This window comes from Crassostrea angulata, chromosome 5, assembly GCF_025612915.1.
Source record: "Crassostrea angulata isolate pt1a10 chromosome 5, ASM2561291v2, whole genome shotgun sequence".
Taxonomy (NCBI): domain Eukaryota; kingdom Metazoa; phylum Mollusca; class Bivalvia; order Ostreida; family Ostreidae; genus Magallana; species Magallana angulata.
Window position 1 is genome coordinate 22129080 of NC_069115.1, and position 18451 is coordinate 22147530.

Here is an 18451-nt window from a genome sequence, read left to right on the forward strand (position 1 = left end):
CCTACATGTATAGATGTGAAAAAGAAAATTGTACCTCAATGTGCTCAATTCCTCAAATTAAAAACATTCAAAAATTTAATTCGTCTTCTCCATTATAATTAAATGACTGTTATTTACCTCGCATACAAACCAGGATAATTTGAGGTTCAAAATCAGTTTATACAAATGTACACAAACACAGTCAAGGATAACATGTACAGTAGGAGTTATAATGACGAAAGAAGGTTAAGTTTACAATACAATAAGTTGTTAAAGTTGGTTTCTGGAAGAACAGACTTGGAAAATTTTCTTTAAAAATATTGACAAATTGTTTACTTTTTTAATCTTTAGTTTTTAAGATCTGTGTACAAACATAGAATTGTGAGCAAATCTCTGTATCTTGCTTATAATTCGAAGCTTAACACTCAAATATGGTTAGTAAATAGAAATTGTAAACAATTAACACACAAGAAACATGCACTATAACAAATAAAGAACACAATTTATTTTTTCGAAATGAATCATATATACAGTACCGTCAACGCGGATCCCGTATTTTCCGCGCACCCCCGCGGTCCAAATTGCAACGCGGTGTAAACACCTGTCTCAGGTAAAAACCGCGTGCCCCCGCGGTTCAATCACCCATAATGACAATACCCCCGCGGTTTGAACGATCGATTACAGGTGTTAAAAAGTATCGAAAAGAAACACGAGTTATCTCCCTCGATTAAAAAAAATATAACATGCATTAAACATAAATGTAAGTTTAACAAATGCATGAAGATAATCATGATCCTTTTATAGAATATCACAAATTTTGATGGTAAATATATTTTTTTAATATTTGCTGTTTATTTGGTAATACTTGGGTAATATTTGAATTCTAATCATTTAAAGCTGTTATCTGTACAATCCAAGGTGAAATGAGCCATGTCCGCAGGTGGTTGAAAAATCATGCTTTACTAACTTATTGATATATCGATATACGATTAAATTAGATTTTGAAATCTAACAAAAAAAAATGTAAAATTAATAGAACTTATTTACTTTATAAATATTCAGGTATGTATATTTTTATTTTTCAATATCATTTTACCTTTTTATCCTATGAAACCGTTAAAAATTCATTCAAATTTTAAAAGTGGCTTAATCGCTCATATTACGGAAAATCACGACTTTTTATTTGCTGTAACAAGCGTCATTGTTTTCATAAAAAAATTATAATTTGTTAAGAAAATTGATTTCAACCAGCTCTGTAGACCGACTAGGTGTAGCCTTATAAAAACACATGCTCACAATTAAATGTTCAAAGAAAAATCAGTTATCCTTATTAAAACACAAAGGAAAAAGGTACTCATAATTAAAATTGTATGATTCTTCACATCGCACGGGTTTTATTCAGTTTTAAACTAAGTGTTGCCCTAAAATGATACAGTGTATATACACGTATATTCTGTGATTTTCATAAAACAATGGCTAGGCGTTCTGGTGTGCGTGAATATAGACATTTCTTTACAAGAAATGGAATGAGGTTGTTACATCACAAAACAACATGGGAAGTTTTACATGTTATTAAATGCATGCATCTCGAGTTACTTAAAAAAAAATTCAAATGCCAACTATTTTGGTACACATTTCCTTCATTGTATATAAATTATAAGTCGCGATCATTTCCTGTGTATAGTGATTAACAAACCTAGGGTAGAAAACGACATGCTCTAGGGGTTTTCACACCTATTCAAGACAAAAGAAAATCGACAAATTGCGTACGGCTTCGTCTAACCGTACACCTATCTTACAGAGGAGGCTTCTTTACCATGTTGAGAGAGAGAGAGAGAGAGAGAGAGAGAGAGAGAGAGAGAGAGAGAGCGAGAGAGAGAGAGAGAAGGTAATGCTCTTTAGGCCCCCCCCCACGACGCCACTGCATTCAATTGAAATATACTAATATAAAAATTTCCTAAGTTTAGTATTCATAAAAGACATTGTGATTGAATCCAATATGCAGTTTCAGTCTGAGTCCACGTGCTTCACCTGTCAATCAAATCAGCCCGCGAGCTGCACCACGTGCTTCTTCCTTGATAAAGGAAAACAGTTTCGTTCTATTAGTCTTCATGTGAAGAAAAAAAAGAAGTTTGTCTAACAATAAAGTATTTAACACTGTTTATGATGTTTAATTTAATGCTTGACACTGAACACCTTTTACAGTTTAAGAAGGCAGTAAAATGAAACAATTATTGGTTAGATAAATTGTTGATATACGGGTAGAATTCCTGGTTGTCACTTGTTGCAAGGAATATCCATCTGCCTCATACCCGTGAATTCTGTGCGTTCAAGCGAAGAGTGATTTCCTGTCAGTGCGATGGTTTCACACCTTTGTGTAAAACAATTGGGACAAATACATTTAACTTTGACAGTCATTAAAACGTTGGAAAGGGGGGATACAAAAACGTTATAATTCGCTACAGATACGACATACGTGTAGTAGCTTCATATTCAACACACATAAAATGATATCAATATCTTTTTATATTTCAAGGGTAAAGTAAAATTTTCATAGTTTGCCGTTGATCGTATGGTATACGTTCAACGCGTAGCGTGTGCTTGTCACGGACTGGGTTAATTGTCTTGAGTATCGACAGTCTCTCTCTCTCTCTCTCTCTCTCTCTCTCTCTATTGAAGGTTTTATTTTTTTGGCAGAGGGGGTGCATCTTAAATACGTTTAACAGTTAAACAGATAACAGTAAAATGAATAACTATTTATTGTCATTACCGTTAGTAAAATTGTTTGAAAAACAAATGAAATTCCTGATGGTCACTCGTTATTACACGGATTATCCACCTGTCTCATATACATGTACCAGTGTATTCTGTGCATTCAAGCGTAGAGTGATTTCCCGTCAATGCGATGGTTTCACACCTTTGTGTTAAACAATTGGGACTAAAGTCAAGTACAATTTACAGTCTTTAAAACGTTCAAGAGGTGGAGGGGGCGGTTACGAAAAACGGTATTCGCAGCTGATACTACATGTACATTTGTGTTGTAGCTTCATATTGAACTACCATAAAATTATGTCAATATAATTTAGTATTTTAAGGGTTGAGTAACATTTTCATATCATGCCGTTGACCGTAGGTAAACGTTCTCCGTGTAGCATGTGCCTGTCACGGACTAGATTAATTGTCTTGAGCATCGAGAGAGTGCCGTAAAACGAGCTACAAACTGATATGGATTAAAACATTCTTGTAGTCGGAAATGTTTAAAATCATTAAAAAAATCGAAAAATAATATTTAATAGTTCCAACCCTCTCCGTCAGGTAGATTACATTATAAAAATGATTAAATATTTTTGAAATAATAGGTATATCAACAGTTACATGAAAATTATTACGGGTGCAGATGATTCTTTAATTAAAACATCTCTAAAATAATCGAAAAGGAGTTTTGAAAATGTGCATTAAAAATACGTAATCATTTTAATATGTGAAATGAAAACAATACATCAGACATGGCCAGTATAGAACGACTCTCAGTGTTAGGTGGCCGTCTTACTGTCTAATAGCATACAGGCAAAAATCTCCGATCACCTTGTTCAACGGTAGGTCACACCGCCGCGGTTTAAACATGGCTGCAGCGAGGACCGCGATGAATTAACCGCGATGGTGTAACGCGGAAAGGATTAAATAACCGCGGGGGGAGCGCGGTCAAATACGGGATCCGCGTTGACGGTACTGTATACATGTATATATACCTACATATTTCCGTCAGCGGTATCAAACTCTATTTAAACTGAATAAACTCGAGAAAATGCCGAGCATCTTAACAAAACCTATTGCATTAATCTACCATTCCGCAAAAGATAATGCCGAATTACCGATAGAATGAATTGTATTTCAGTACTTTTTTGATACATCAGATTTTGCTTAATTTGCGCAGGTAAACAGTTAACTGTTTGATTTACCGAAGTCTCTGTTTGATTTGATACGTAATACAGACGATAGTTCCCAGGTTAAAAAGCATAAATAATGAAAACGAAACGAAAATCAGAACAAGCTAACACCAACGTCATCTGTGAAAACTGTCAAAGCATTGAAATATTTTGCCTCAATTCACTTCACAAAATCGGCACCAATATATTTTGCATGTTTCAAAAATTTCCCTTCATACGCGAACTGTTGCACACCAAGCAAATTCATCATAGTCAAATCGACCCTTTTTCGTATAATGTCATGGCTGCTTTAAACAAAGAACCTCGTTTTAGAAGTATGGAATACGAGTCTTGGTAAAATTGGTTTGCAAACCCGGACCGTGGCAAAATAAAAGCCGGGGCAGATCGTCAATCGTCAATTCCAAATACGCATTATTTTGCAGCAATATTTACAGCGAATACAAATATACTGGTCAATCAAATATCCCGAAATTTTAATAACATTGGCAGATTAATAACTGCAAATCTTTTATTTTGCCCAGGCCAAGTCTTGCCTACCCATTTTACCGGATGCCGAACCCGAAGTTATTAAACTGATTGAAACACGCCTTTCCTTTATTATGATTTTCGTAATAACTCAGATTTGAAACAGAATTAGACCTTAATTTTTGCAATTTATATTTTCCTTCCCATAAGGATAATTTATGCTAAACTACGTTGAATTGGACTTAGTAGTTCTTGAGAAGAAGATTTTTAAAAATGCACCCCCATTTTTCTACAGTTTCAAGGTTTTCTCTGCTTTGAATACAGATCGGACTTTTACTTCTGCAATTTATATTCGCCCTCCCATAAGGATGCTTTGTGTTAAATTTGGTTGAAATTGGATAAGCGGTTTTAGAGAAGAAGTTCAAAGTGTAAAAAGTTTACATACGGACAGACAGACAGACGGACGACGGACAAAATGTGATCTGAATAGCTCACTTGAGCTTTCAGCTCAGGTGAGCTAAAAACTGATGGACATGCGAAGCACGCGGAGTCCTAAAATAAAATCCCGCTAAAATGACCAACTATAGAAACTAAGAGCGAAATAATATAGTTCAGTGATAAAACTTTAATCTAAATATTATAATCAACACACAAGTTATCTCTCTCTCTCTCTCTCTCTCTCTCTTCTCTTCTCTCTCTCTCTTTCTCTCTCTCTCTGAGAGAGTGTATGTAATTGTGTGCAAACAATTTGGAATTATTAGATTTTTATTTGTATGAACTTAATTCATTTATTTTAGACTCATGGTTTTTACAACGATTTCAACACAATGACTTAAAGTTTGTACGATAGACGATGTAACCGTATTGATCTCGATGGTTAAAATTTCAACGTTATTTCACATCACACAGATTGAAAATAAATGTTTGTGCTTACATCTACTTGCAAGTTGTTAAAATCTCATTCAACTGTATACAATGTAATTAATCAGTTTTATGGTACATTAATGTACCTTGTAAATGATACTTTTATCGCAATTTAATATTTTGTAAAATTACGCAATTGGTTGATTCCGGGATAGCATCTGATGAACACATGAGCATTAAAACCTAGCTGCAGGTCTGTAGCTCCCGGTCTGAAAAAATTCGGATGGAGGACCTGGGAGCTACAGGGCCACCCATTGAAAAAATTGTATATTTATTGCGCAGAAAAACGTGCGCTAGTTTTCGACTAATTTACCTTATTTATACGCAAAATCTTTGAAAACAATTAGTACCATTAAATTCTTCATGCAATTTACTACTAATATCGTCTCTTCACTTGCCTCGGATAGTCTTTTAAACACCATCACCAGTCCCGTAAATTCATGTGGCGCACTTTGTTTACATGTAAAAATGGTGACTCTCGATCTCGATGTAAATTCAACATACTCGATTTTCCGAGGTCGGTAGCGTGTTTCGGAAAAAGTGTGAGGCAAATAAAGAGGCGATATCAGTAGTAAATTGCATGAAGAATTTAATGGTACTGATTGTTATCACAGAATTTGCGTATAAATAAGGTAAATTAGTCGAAAACTAGCGCACGTTTTTCTGCGCAATAAATATACAATTTTTTCAATGGGTGGCCCTGTAGCTCCCAGGTTCTCCATCCGAATTCTTTCAGACTGGGAGCTACAGACCTGCAGCTAATTAAAACCCACAAGTATTCCTTTCCCGATTTTATACGAATTAAATTTGCATTTTCTTTTCTGTCTATCCTTTAGTAGTCGCAGATCTCTAAAAAACAAGATTTCGCAGTCTCCTCGAAGAACGACTGTCTTTCATATTTAAAATTTTTACGAAAAAAAAAATTGAAACGACTAAAGGTAGAGCCGGGTTTCTAGAGCTGGGTCAGCCAGGTAACACATCAAGTCCTGTGGTTACTCAAGTGGAACTTGTTTTACAGTCAACCCATTCATTTTGTACAAAGACAGCTAGCCTCTAGAACACTCTTCTATTGTTGGGTTTACTGCTTATATGATTGTGTAGAAAATATTCACTGGCTCAGTTTTGTTCAGAGTAAATGGAAAAAAAATTCAGAAAAATAATTTAATAAATGTTTACGATTTGTACAACATGGAATTCTTTAAAAAATGGCTTGAAATAAAACAAAAAATCGCTTTAAAATCATTTATAATTTTATGGCTTTGTGGTTTTCACATTTTATAGTACAACATATATCATAAGTATAATAATTTTTTTATACCTTATTGAGCAATCTAGCAATTCATTAAAAAAGATTAAAGTGGAAAGACCTCTAATTGTTGGAGAACAATTAGCCTATATACTAGTTAAATTGATTTCTTTTATCATAAACAGTAAGTCTATGGACACCAAGAAAGTAGATTTTTAAGCTTTTTAATCTCCGGGTTTATGCCTGTGCCGGGTACCCAGACCACTGACTTGTTTATGTGCTGTCGAAAACACAGTATTGAATACTCTTTTCATATTACTTTGTTCAATTATTTGTTGGGGTTTCTTCAATTTTTATTCCAATTTTCACTAAAATTCGTCAAGGGAAAGATTTGTGTTGTCTCAATAATTTCCGAACAACCCTCATATTCAACATGTCTTTATCAGTTGTATTCATGCTTTTATTGAAAAATAATTAAACCTTAATCTTTGCATTACCTTGACCATAACAGTTCGTCCAGTAACAGCTCATCACACCAATGACTTGATCTTTCAGCTTTTTTAGTTTCTCAAACTGAAGTATATCATTGACAAGTTTAAAACAAAAGAGATTGCAGAGCTCTAGGAGATGAGAAATCACCAAGGCTCGGGGATAGAAAACACACAACTCATTGGATAAAAATAATGTAGTACCATCGCAAATCATGAGATTCTTTTTATCACATGTTTTACCACAAATTAAACCTCAATCTTTTGTTAAACCTTTATCTTTCTGTAAACATTGTAATCGTGTGCCGCATAACACATTCACTACAAGACGTCAATAACTAGTTTACGCATGGAAAAAAGTTCCTTGAAGATTAACAAAGAAACATTAAAATTTTCAATTCCTGGTATATTTTTTATCAATTAAAAAAATTAAACAGACTTAAATGCTGCACATTTATAACTCGATCATGATCTACGCTTTTCAACTCAATTATTTTGTGACTTTTCATTCTACGTCAATGATCTGTCTAAAGCTACGTAATTTTAATTATGACGTCACGTGGCGTAAGAACACAAAGTGGAATATCAAATACTTATTCCATGAGTGATATCCACCGTATATTGGGATAAACATGTGATAAAATATCATAAAAGACAATAATATTTGTTCCTTTCATTGACTGAAACATGACATTCATTCCTATTTGATATCGATGCAAAATATGATATCACACAACTCGGCAGCATCAACAAAAATAGGTATTATAAAGACAAATTACCAATGGGATTTATTAAATACAGAATATTAAAAATAAGATTGTGCTAAATATACTTCGATCGGAATCCGTTTATCTATAATCTTGGTTTTTGTTGTTTTAAAACCGTTTTTGAAAGCCTACTATCTTTTCACTTTGTGCGTCATCCAGAATCAGATGATGTCATAGTTAGCTGTGAAGTGAGATCGGTCTCTCGATCGCTTCTATTTAGTCTGTAGGATTTTCTGAATCTAATGACGGTGTTGTAACTATTGTCATTTGTTGGTAGTGATTATTACTAGAACTGTCCTAATGGGACTAATACCCCCGCTAGGCTAATTTCAAATGGGACAAATAATTGAATTGAATAATAATTAAGGTTTGGAACACATACAAAAACAAATTCTAGAATTGTAAAAAAAAAAAAAATAGTTAACAAAGAAAAATTATAATCAAAATTGTCAGAATTTCACTGTAAATACATATCTATAACAGTAATACATTTACAAATGTATATGTATTTGATGATATATTTTTTTAATTTAATTGATTCAAAGAAAAACCAACAAAATTACAATAACCCCTCCCTTTGCAGTGAAAAGAAATACCGGTAGCCAAGCAATGCTCTTCTGTTGATAAAACTTTCAATATCTTTCTAATAAGAGTCTTGACAGATGCAATTAGTTGTTTCAATTTTCCTCACTTTCTCCTATGGCACAATTGAACTCCATATCAGAAAATTGATCCCATAGGACTATGATTTTCTTTGATGAGCTTGTTAAATTTAATAAACTCCCAAAACATTACCATAATTACCATACTATGTAAAAATATGTAAAAAAGAAAATTTAATATTACAAACAATTTTAAAATTGCCAAAACACTACAATCATATCAGTAATTTTGAATTTCATTTAAATTAATGCCCAATAGGGTCACTTCATCAAATTACTTGACAAATAAATTTAAACAACCTCTAAAAATAGTTTAACTTCTTTATTAATAAATATATTATTTATTTCCTTATAATGATAGACCTTTTGGTTTACATGAAACAGTTTTAAAATAGCCCCAAAACCATCACCCATTTTACAGATTATCAATTTCCCCTAAACACATGCTCCATCTGAGCCATGGCTCAGATAATGGCTCCCTTGGGACAAATGAATTCAGCCACACTTGTCTTTGATGTTCTCATTAGCTCCTAAGAATTTATCATTGACAAACAAAAACTTTGCATTGTCAGTTGATAGAATACTTATAAAAAATAATTTTCTTTTTATTAATTAAGACATAAAGACAAAAAACTCCATCTGGATGTATTTATATAAATATATTTTAGAGTGTTTTCTATTAATTAATTAATAAAATCTGTAAGGATTACCTCCCTTACTTTTCAACATTAGTGTACAATATATAGAATAAGGAAAATGAATACTGTCATAAAATCATTAAATCTTGTCTGATCTTAAAAAAAATTGCAGGTGCACATCTTCAGATGGTGTTCAACATATGTACAAATTCTATAGGGGGGACAAAGTTGCGTCTACAGACAGACGGACAGACGGACAGACAGACAGACGGACAGGGTGAAACCAATATACCCCCCTAAACTTCGTTTGCGGGGGTATAAAAATAGGGATGACTTGAATTCGCAATTTATGTGTTTGGTATTTTAAAGGATTGCAGATTATTTTGACGTCATAACATGCATAATGTAGAATTTCCTAAAAGTAATGTATTTATCAATGAATTTCTTGACGTCCATAACTGTGAGTGATTATATATTAATATAACCTCAGACACAAAAAGATGAATTGTAACCTTTGTATCTTGCTTTTAAATTTATCAACTCTATGACTGACACTCAAATTTTGACTGATCATTAGAATTATTAAAGCATTGTAAACAATAAAAATAGAAAAATAAACTTTGACCAAAATTGTGACCATGCCCCTTTAAATTGCAAAAATGAAGGAAAACATATAGATCTATGATTAACTGCTGCAAATCATGTTATCTATTAATTAATTAACATGTTAATCCTGACCACCCAATGAAAATAGAATGCTTTGGTTGTGTTTATATTCACAAGAACTTACCAAAATTATAAATGCCTCCCAAGACCTTTTTATTTTACCCCAAATAAGCATCCTTAATCAATATTTTACAAGCATCCTATTCGACATTTTATACTTTCTAACATTAGTAATGTATCATAAAACATTTACAATAGTTCCTCATTCAAGTCAATTCAAACTAACAAGCATATGCAACTTTGTGCATGTCAACAAACTTCACTATTCAAGTCTTCAGTATTTCCATTCAAGTAATTATAATAAGCTCTAAGAAAAAAAAATATTCAGAGATAAAAAATTTACATCCCTATTATCAACTAGGGCTGGGACGATTCTGTTCTTAGCCGATTCGTTACATATCACAATACATGAGATGCGATACAATACATATCACGATACATTTCAACTAAATGAAAACATGAATAAGGGTTAAAAATTTATTCAATCTGTAGTGTCCAAAGTTATTTTGATATATTTAAAATGAGCGTTGCACAATTTACAAATTACTTTAGTCTCATATACACTGCTTTTTCATAAACAAATAATCCAAAATTTTCCACACTCCAGATTATATAATTAGCTTCCTAACAGTTTTGACAACTTTACAATGTTTTCCACCATCTTTGTACTTTCATATTAGGCGCGCAGACTAAAAATAGCCGATATATGAAGCTCGGATATTTTTGGAAAATAAAAAAAAGTTCGCTTAAATATTGTTGTATTAATGGTAAATGTATCAATCCAAATATCGTCAAAATAACTACCATGATGCACCAGTGCATCGGTGTATCGTCCCATCCCTATTATATACACATCTTACCTTATTTTTATATTTTGCTGATAGTCCTAATATAACCTCCCCCGTGGCGTCAGTGAGACATATCTTCTGCACATAAAATGTACTTGTCTTCTGATATCTTATCTCTGGCTGTGAAATCTTTTTAAAAAATCCCATTACATCTAAAACAGAGAAAAAAGTTTAAGACATGATTTTTATAATAAGACCAAAAGGCTGTTCAAGGTTAATTCTATGTTTAACATAAACCGAGCGTGTAGGTTTCAGCGAAATTATTGTCGTTTTGAAAAAAACAAATCCGTATTTGTAAAAGTCTACAGTTGGTTTTCATTAAGTGACTTAATTCTACATCCTATATGAGAGAAAAACATGCTCATATGATAAACAGCATCGAGGTGCTCATTATTCATACTATGAAGAAAATGAGAGTTTACACCACTATCGAAGTAAAAAAGAATAAACATTTAAAAAGAACAATAATGGATCAACACATGATCGAAGTTGACAGTAAATTATTTCAAGATTATATGATGTCGGTTGTCCAGTCACAAAGTCTGAACCATGCTGAACCAACTTTCGTCCAAAACGAGGTCTGTTGTATATATTTTTTAAAGTAGTCCAACAACAACTAAAATGATTACCCATCTTAATAAAAAAAAAATCAAAATGTGTAAAGTGAAGTTACAATTTTGCATTTTTTTTTAAGATGGGAAAAGCTTTTAAGCAACTTCTTACCAACACAGTACTGAAAACCACATAGACTTCAATGTTAACTTTGTTACTATTTAATTTTTGTTCAATTTCCATGGTGAATGAACCCTTTAGAGTCATACTATATGGTCCCCTCCATTGAAACCGATAATGGATTTAAATAAAATCGAAATCTTCACTTTAAAAAGAGAATCACAAATTGATTGTGCATAAGTATAAGTGAGTTTAATCGGCTTCGATTTTCAGTATTAATTGCATTCCATGTTAATGCATCTAAAGGTACATACATTGTAGGTTATAAAAATATACTGTTCATATATCAATTACAAAAAAATTTAGCGTTTTTCTCGGACAGCAATTTTAATGAGAGATTTTTAAAAGGTAAAGTTATTACTAAATTTGATTTAAACTTGTTCATGGTAAATGTTGTAGAAAGAAAAAAAATGGTTTAGAAAAAATATAATGTAAGTTTTTAAAATGCAACACATAAAATTAAAATTAGAGCCATACATTTTTTTTATATATAAATTATTCTCTCTCTCTTTCTCTCTCCCGTGCACATTTATTCGGGAGGAATCCCAATGTGCACATTAATTTCGGAGAAACTGACCCGTGGCAATCAAATTCCAGAATTAAAAGTATAAATTGTTCTTTCTCAGTATCTGAATGTGACAATAAATGTGACTTAAATCGCATTAATGATAAAGTACAATTGTCGTTTCATAATATATATGCTTACTTATGTTTAAGTCCAAACTTATGCCTACCTTTGAGTAGACGTAAAATTTTGGCTTAAATTTAGTTGGACGTAAAAATACGCTCTTTTATGAAATGCAAATATTTGAACTAGTCCCGTATTTACATCGGCGCAGTGCAAAGTCTGGACATACGACCCTTTATGAAACGAGCCCCTGGGATCATAAATTTTACACCAAAACGCTTCAATGCTTTTTGGTATCCCATTTGAAACAAGAGATGTTTGTGAAACACTTATGCCCCCCTCCCTTCGAAACATCCCCAAAGAAAATGAACGTAAACTGCAAATAATTGGAATTTTTTTAAGTCCAAGGGGTATAACTCTGTCGAAAATTGCACAATTGTACCCAATATCGAACTTGACCTAGATATTATCATAATTAATCTGTATACTAAATTTCATTTCAATTCCTGCAACTTCTGCGAAGAAAATGAACAAAAACAGCAAATAGATAGAATTTTTCAATGTCCATAACTCTATTGAAAATAGATCTATCATACCAAAAATCAAACTTGACCTAGATAATATTTAGATAAACATGTATACCAAATTTCATGTAAAAATGTGCATCCTCGGCAAAGAAAATAAACGAAAATGGCAAATAAATAGAATTTTTCTACGTCCAAGGGACATAACTGTCGAAAATTGCTCAATTGTACCCAATATCAAACTTGACCTAGATATTATCATGATAAACCTGTATACCAAATTTCATTTGTTTATCCTCTGTAAAGAAAATGAATGGAAACTGTTGGTGGACCGGCCGACCAACGACATACCAGCAGACAGACAGACGGACAGACAGAGAGACGGACAGCAGCAAAGCAATATGCCCTCCCTTCTTCAAAGGAGAGGCATAAAAAGTTATACATTAATTTAAAATCTGTGATGAAGTGGCTTTAAAAAAAGTTCCAGCCTTCATGAAAACTCCAATGACCAAAGCCAGTGAATTTTGAGGTGGGGTCAGTGAAAATCAAAAAAGAAGAGTCCGATGAGCTTGTAAATACAATCAATTCGTTATTTCGAACTAGATGGTACTGTTTTAAAACTTCGAGATATCCAAGTATTTGAGATATCAAGGCTAAAAATAAGTGGTTGGGACTTACAAATCACTTCAACATACCGTAAATATACATAAATATTGGGGTTTTTTCGCACACAAAATTTTCAAAAATGGGGAAAATCTTAACACTTTTAATTTGCCTTAGTCACTTTTTGCGATTCAAAAAGCTTCTTATAAATAAAAAATTAGATCATAACGAAAATTACAGGATATATGGTATCCATTTGTTCAAGATATCAGTGTTAGAGATATATAGATATAAGTTCAAATGTATTTTCAAAATCAGACACACTTTAATTTTTTTTTTTTTTAATACGAAACTTGTATTTATACTTTCTTTAACTTTAACCATGTTAACTACATGTATAAATAAAGAACAGAATTTAGGTAATGGGTGTTCTTCAAATTTTTATGCAAAACATTCTTTCTAAGCTATAAAAAATGCGGGGGTGAGCCTGAGGTCTGTAGATTTATTGAAGGGATCTGTATCTTTAGACAGATCACTGGTCCTGCTGGCAAGTAAGTTTAAAATGCTCTCGTAAAGACTGAAAAAAAAAACAATATTGAATGACAATAATTAAAATCCAAGTTATCAATTAAATATAGAGTTAAAAATTACCAAAGAATGATCCTGATTTCATATTTTCTCGAACTGCCTTTAGAGGAATGGGCCTAAACTGACTCTTTCCATTATCTGAACTTTCTGCTTGAGATCCTGCTGGTTTGGCTGTACTTGGAAAAGTTCCCACACATGGTGAAAGGTCACCTTTCACTGGTTTAATTACTGTGGATTTACCAAACTTAAGCTCATATTTGTGGTACAAATGAAATTTCGGATTTGAGATTTTAAATTCGGCCCCTGATACATAATATTCCTGAAAAAAGAAAGATAATAAATGATTACCGGTAATTTCAAATTGATTTTGATTTTTTTCTATTACTAAGACAATGTTGAAATGGTGACCAGCAAGGATATGAAAAGGAAAATGGAATTTTATATACATGTATAGGTTTTTCAAACAATTGTCCATTATTTCATCGTACATGTTCATGTTTTTAATCTTTGCTCTAATATAATCTATTTAATCTAGGAAAGCACATGAAAAATGTAAATCGTTATTTATGGTTGGGATACACTTTTTACATTCAGTCTTCCTAGACTTTAAGCTTCGCTCCACATCTGAAGGCCTTTGAAATACACGAGCATTTAGGTACATTTTTCTCCTTCAGCTGGTCAATGTTTTGTCAAAATCTATCATGTCTATATATATATATACTAGCAGAAAAAAGAAACTGTGCATTATAAAATTTAGTATACTTTTTCAATATCTATTGTTTGTATTTATAAAATTTAAACAATCAATAATGGTATTGTTTTTGACAATATCGGATGGTTATCGTCCAGGTGCATGTTTTTCATGGTTAGTGAGCACCTGTTGTTTATTGAAGAATTTGTACGCACGAGTTTTACGGGCCAACACTGTTTGGAATAAGAACTGTAAAGGATTTGTTTAAATTTTTTTGTTAAGGAAATCACTTTAGTTTCAACAAAATTTACCCCTATGTCATGCCACGACTCAACGAAAACCAAGGTAATCGTGCTGTTGGGATGCTGCAAGCTGGAATGGCACAAAATACGGTAGCAAGACCCTTTGGAGTTCATCGAAACTGCCCGTAGAATTCCAGGGCTTCGACCAATTAGTCCAAGACTGTGAGTAATCGTCTGCGCGAGCAAAACATCAAACCAAGATGTCCAGCGGTGCGCCCAGTACTGCTTCAACGTCATCGTATCGCCAGACTAGCATGGTGCACACGACATCTGCAATTCAGAATACAGGACTGGACCAATATTCTGTTCACTGATGAATCCAGATTTCATTTGGATAGCAATGACGGCCGTTGTAGGGTGTATCGTTGCACTGGGGAGTGTTACCAGGATGCTTGTGTTGTGCAACGTCGACAATTTGGTGGAGGTAGCGTTATGGTGTGGAATGGAATATCAGCACGTGGAAGGACCCCTCTACAAATTGTCAATGGAAATCTCACCGGCGTACGCTATCGAGATGAAATTATTCAGCGTCATGTGATACCCATCATACAGAGACATCAAAATCACATCACTCTGCAGTAAGACAACGCAAGGCCACACGTTGCACGTGTAGTCAGTAGTGATGGGAATCGGTGAGATTTTCATAATCGATAATCGGTTTCCCGCAACTAACTAATTATCAATTATAATCGGAAATTTTTATATTTTATAGTGTAGTGCTAAATAAATGTAAGTAAACAAGCTACAATGAACAGACTCATTACTGGGCTTTCGTAATTTGATTAACTTAGTATTTCTAGCGATAAAAAAGCTATATTCAAAAGACTTTTCTTTGTAGGCAGTCCAACATTAATTTTCTTGAAACCAAAATGCATCCAAATTCCTTTTTAGGGTTTAGATAGTTCGCGTCTAGAATATTCTGTTTATGATATGTGCTCGTTGAAAGGGAAAAAAACCTTAACCGATTAATCGTAATGAAACCTTTTATGATCGAGCTCTTTGAATGCGACAACAATCGATCGATTTTTGATTATAATCGATGATTGGAACATCACTAGTAGTCAGGGACTTGTTTGCTCAACAGAATGTCGATGTCTTGCCTTGGCCAGCTGTTTCCCCGGATTTGTCGTCGATTGAGATGAAATGGAAAGACGTTTAAACCGTTTACCAAATCAGCCATTGACATTGGCTGATTTAGGCCAGGCTTAAACCAACATCTGGAACATCCCTCAAGCATTTCTGAACACTTTAGTGGCATCAATGAGGCGTCGCTGTCAGGCATGCGTGAACGCAAATGGTGGTCACACGCGTTATTGATTTTGTTAATTCAATTTCAAATAACAGTGACTTTCGAGTGTGCTGAAATTAACGTTATTCGTCTTTGACATTAATGTGTTATGAGATGTTGTTACGAACACGTGTTAACAGTATTTAATTACAAAATATAAAATTTGTTCATTGTAATTTTTAAATGTTTTTTCATATATTAAATAATGCACAGTTTCTTTTTTACCACTGGTGTATAATATATATATATATATATATATATATATATATATATATATATATATATATATATATAAAATATCTGTGTGTGTGTGTGTGTGTGTGTGTATGTGTGTGTGAGTGAATGGAGAAAATGTACCTCAGTGTGCTTAATTTTGAAAAAATTAAAACGTCCAGTTGTGAACTTGATTAACCTTTTAAATGATCTGTCAGTTGTACGCGTGTCGTGTAACATACATATCAGTAATTATTCTTTGAGTATTAATTATGAGGAGATATTTTTGGGCATGGCAAGGTCAAATCCATTAAACCCCTAAAGGCTTTATGAATTAGGCTTGTCTATGCTGCAACCAAAATTATCACCTCATAATATTCAAACTTGGGAATGATTCCGTATTACTTATGTTTATATAATTTTTAGCAATTGCAGGATTAAATAGTCATGACATATTCATATGATTTCCATTTCTTTAATATAATACCCATTTGTGCCCCAACAACATGTCATTTGAATTTTTGGGACTGAGAATACAAAATCAATTTGTAGTGTTATCACAGATAAAGACACTGAAAAATGTAAATGAATGTCATTAATATTCATATATACAAATGTATTTCTTGTAAGTTGTGTTTCCAACAAATGATATTTCTGAATGCTACACTTTCCCTTAACTAATAGTGAGATTTTGGCAATAAACAACGTCATGTGATATGCTAACGACTTGTCCAATCTGCTTAATTTCTTCACATACATATTACAGTGTATCCTCTTTTGTACTAGGACCCTCCTATTTTATTCATGCGAAGGACAGGGTCACAAAACAGAATGATATTCATTGTTTATAATATAGTGGGTCTAAAAAATCATCAATAATATGTCAATTTCTAAAATATAAAGCGATCATTAAGCTATTCACAATAATCAAGATGTGTCACTTTTTTTTCACTCTCAAAAATAAATTCAAAATCATGGGAGATTTTTCTATAATTCACTGAATCAAATGGAGCCAATGACATATGTTTAGGTATGTCATCCTTTGTGAGAATTCAGAACAGATTTCTACCTTATTCATCTGCAAGTTCAAAGATTCTAGTTTTTCAGCGTTTTCCCCAAATGATATAAGTTTCATTTCTCCGCTGTCATCTTCCAACAAATAAATTAATTTTCTTCCCGAATTCGTCTTATTCCTAAATGACCTCTGGTGCTCTGCAGTTGTCAACAGTTTCTTGACTTTCGCCCTAATCTTCCAGCTTTTCAAATACATGTAAAACAATTAAAAATAATTTCTGATCATAAAAATACAAAGCATGAATAAAATTAACAAGAGGCCCAGGGGCCACATCGCTCACCTGAGCAACAATTGCCTTAATTCTGATCAAATTAGCATTACAGTATCAAAATATCTTGACAACTAAGTACAGTAGATCTTGCTAAAAAAAAAATTGAAAATCTGCCAATTTTTATCCACCTCTTTCTTTTGGTAAATACCAAGCCCCTTTTGTTGTTGTACCTGTAAGAAGATTTTTCTCTATTCCTATATACCCCCCCCCCCCCCCAATTTGTGGCCCCACTTTTCTCTAGGGTATCATGGTTTCATCAAACTTATATCTGCATAACCTGTGCTTTCACACTAAGTACTGAGTTTTGGACCGAAAAACTTTCCCAGAATATTTTTAAAGATTTTCTCTATATATTCCTATGTAAAAATTCATTCCCCACTGTGGCCTCACCATACAACTGGACTATTATTTTAACAAACTTGAATCTATGTACGATTTGGAAATGCTTCCACTCAGATTTGGGCTTTCCTGGCCAAATAGTTTTGAGAAGAAGATTTTTTAGAGATTTTCTCTATGTATAAAAATGTATCCCCCATTGTGGCCCCACCCTACCCCCGGGGACCATGATTTGAACAAACTTGAATCTACATTATCTGAGGATGGTTACCCGCCAATTTGAGCTTTCTTGGTCAAATAGTTTTTGAGAAGAAGATTTTTAAAGATTTTCTCTATATATTCCTATGTAAAACTTGATCCCCTAATTGTGGTCCCACCCTACCCCTGGAGACCATAATTTGAACAAACTTGAATCTTCACTATCTGAGGATGCTTCCACTCAAATTTGAGCATTCCTGGCCTAATAGTTTTTGAGAAGAAGATTATCTCTATATATTCCTATGTAAAACT

The 18451-nt window shown here is 33.1% G+C and overlaps 1 protein-coding gene across 1 annotated transcript in view; it reads right to left on the reverse strand.

Moving 5' to 3' along the window:
• LOC128185225 (uncharacterized) overlaps window positions 1–18451 on the reverse strand; it is a 160679-nt gene that overhangs the window by 120438 nt on the left and 21790 nt on the right. The window contains exons 2-5 of the mRNA XM_052854876.1: window positions 17329–17515; window positions 13829–14084; window positions 10703–10842; window positions 7059–7134 (exon numbers count right to left, since the gene is read on the reverse strand). Coding sequence (XP_052710836.1) covers window positions 7059–7134; window positions 10703–10842; window positions 13829–14084; window positions 17329–17515 — 659 coding nt within the window. The remainder of the gene's footprint in view (window positions 1–7058; window positions 7135–10702; window positions 10843–13828; window positions 14085–17328; window positions 17516–18451) is intronic.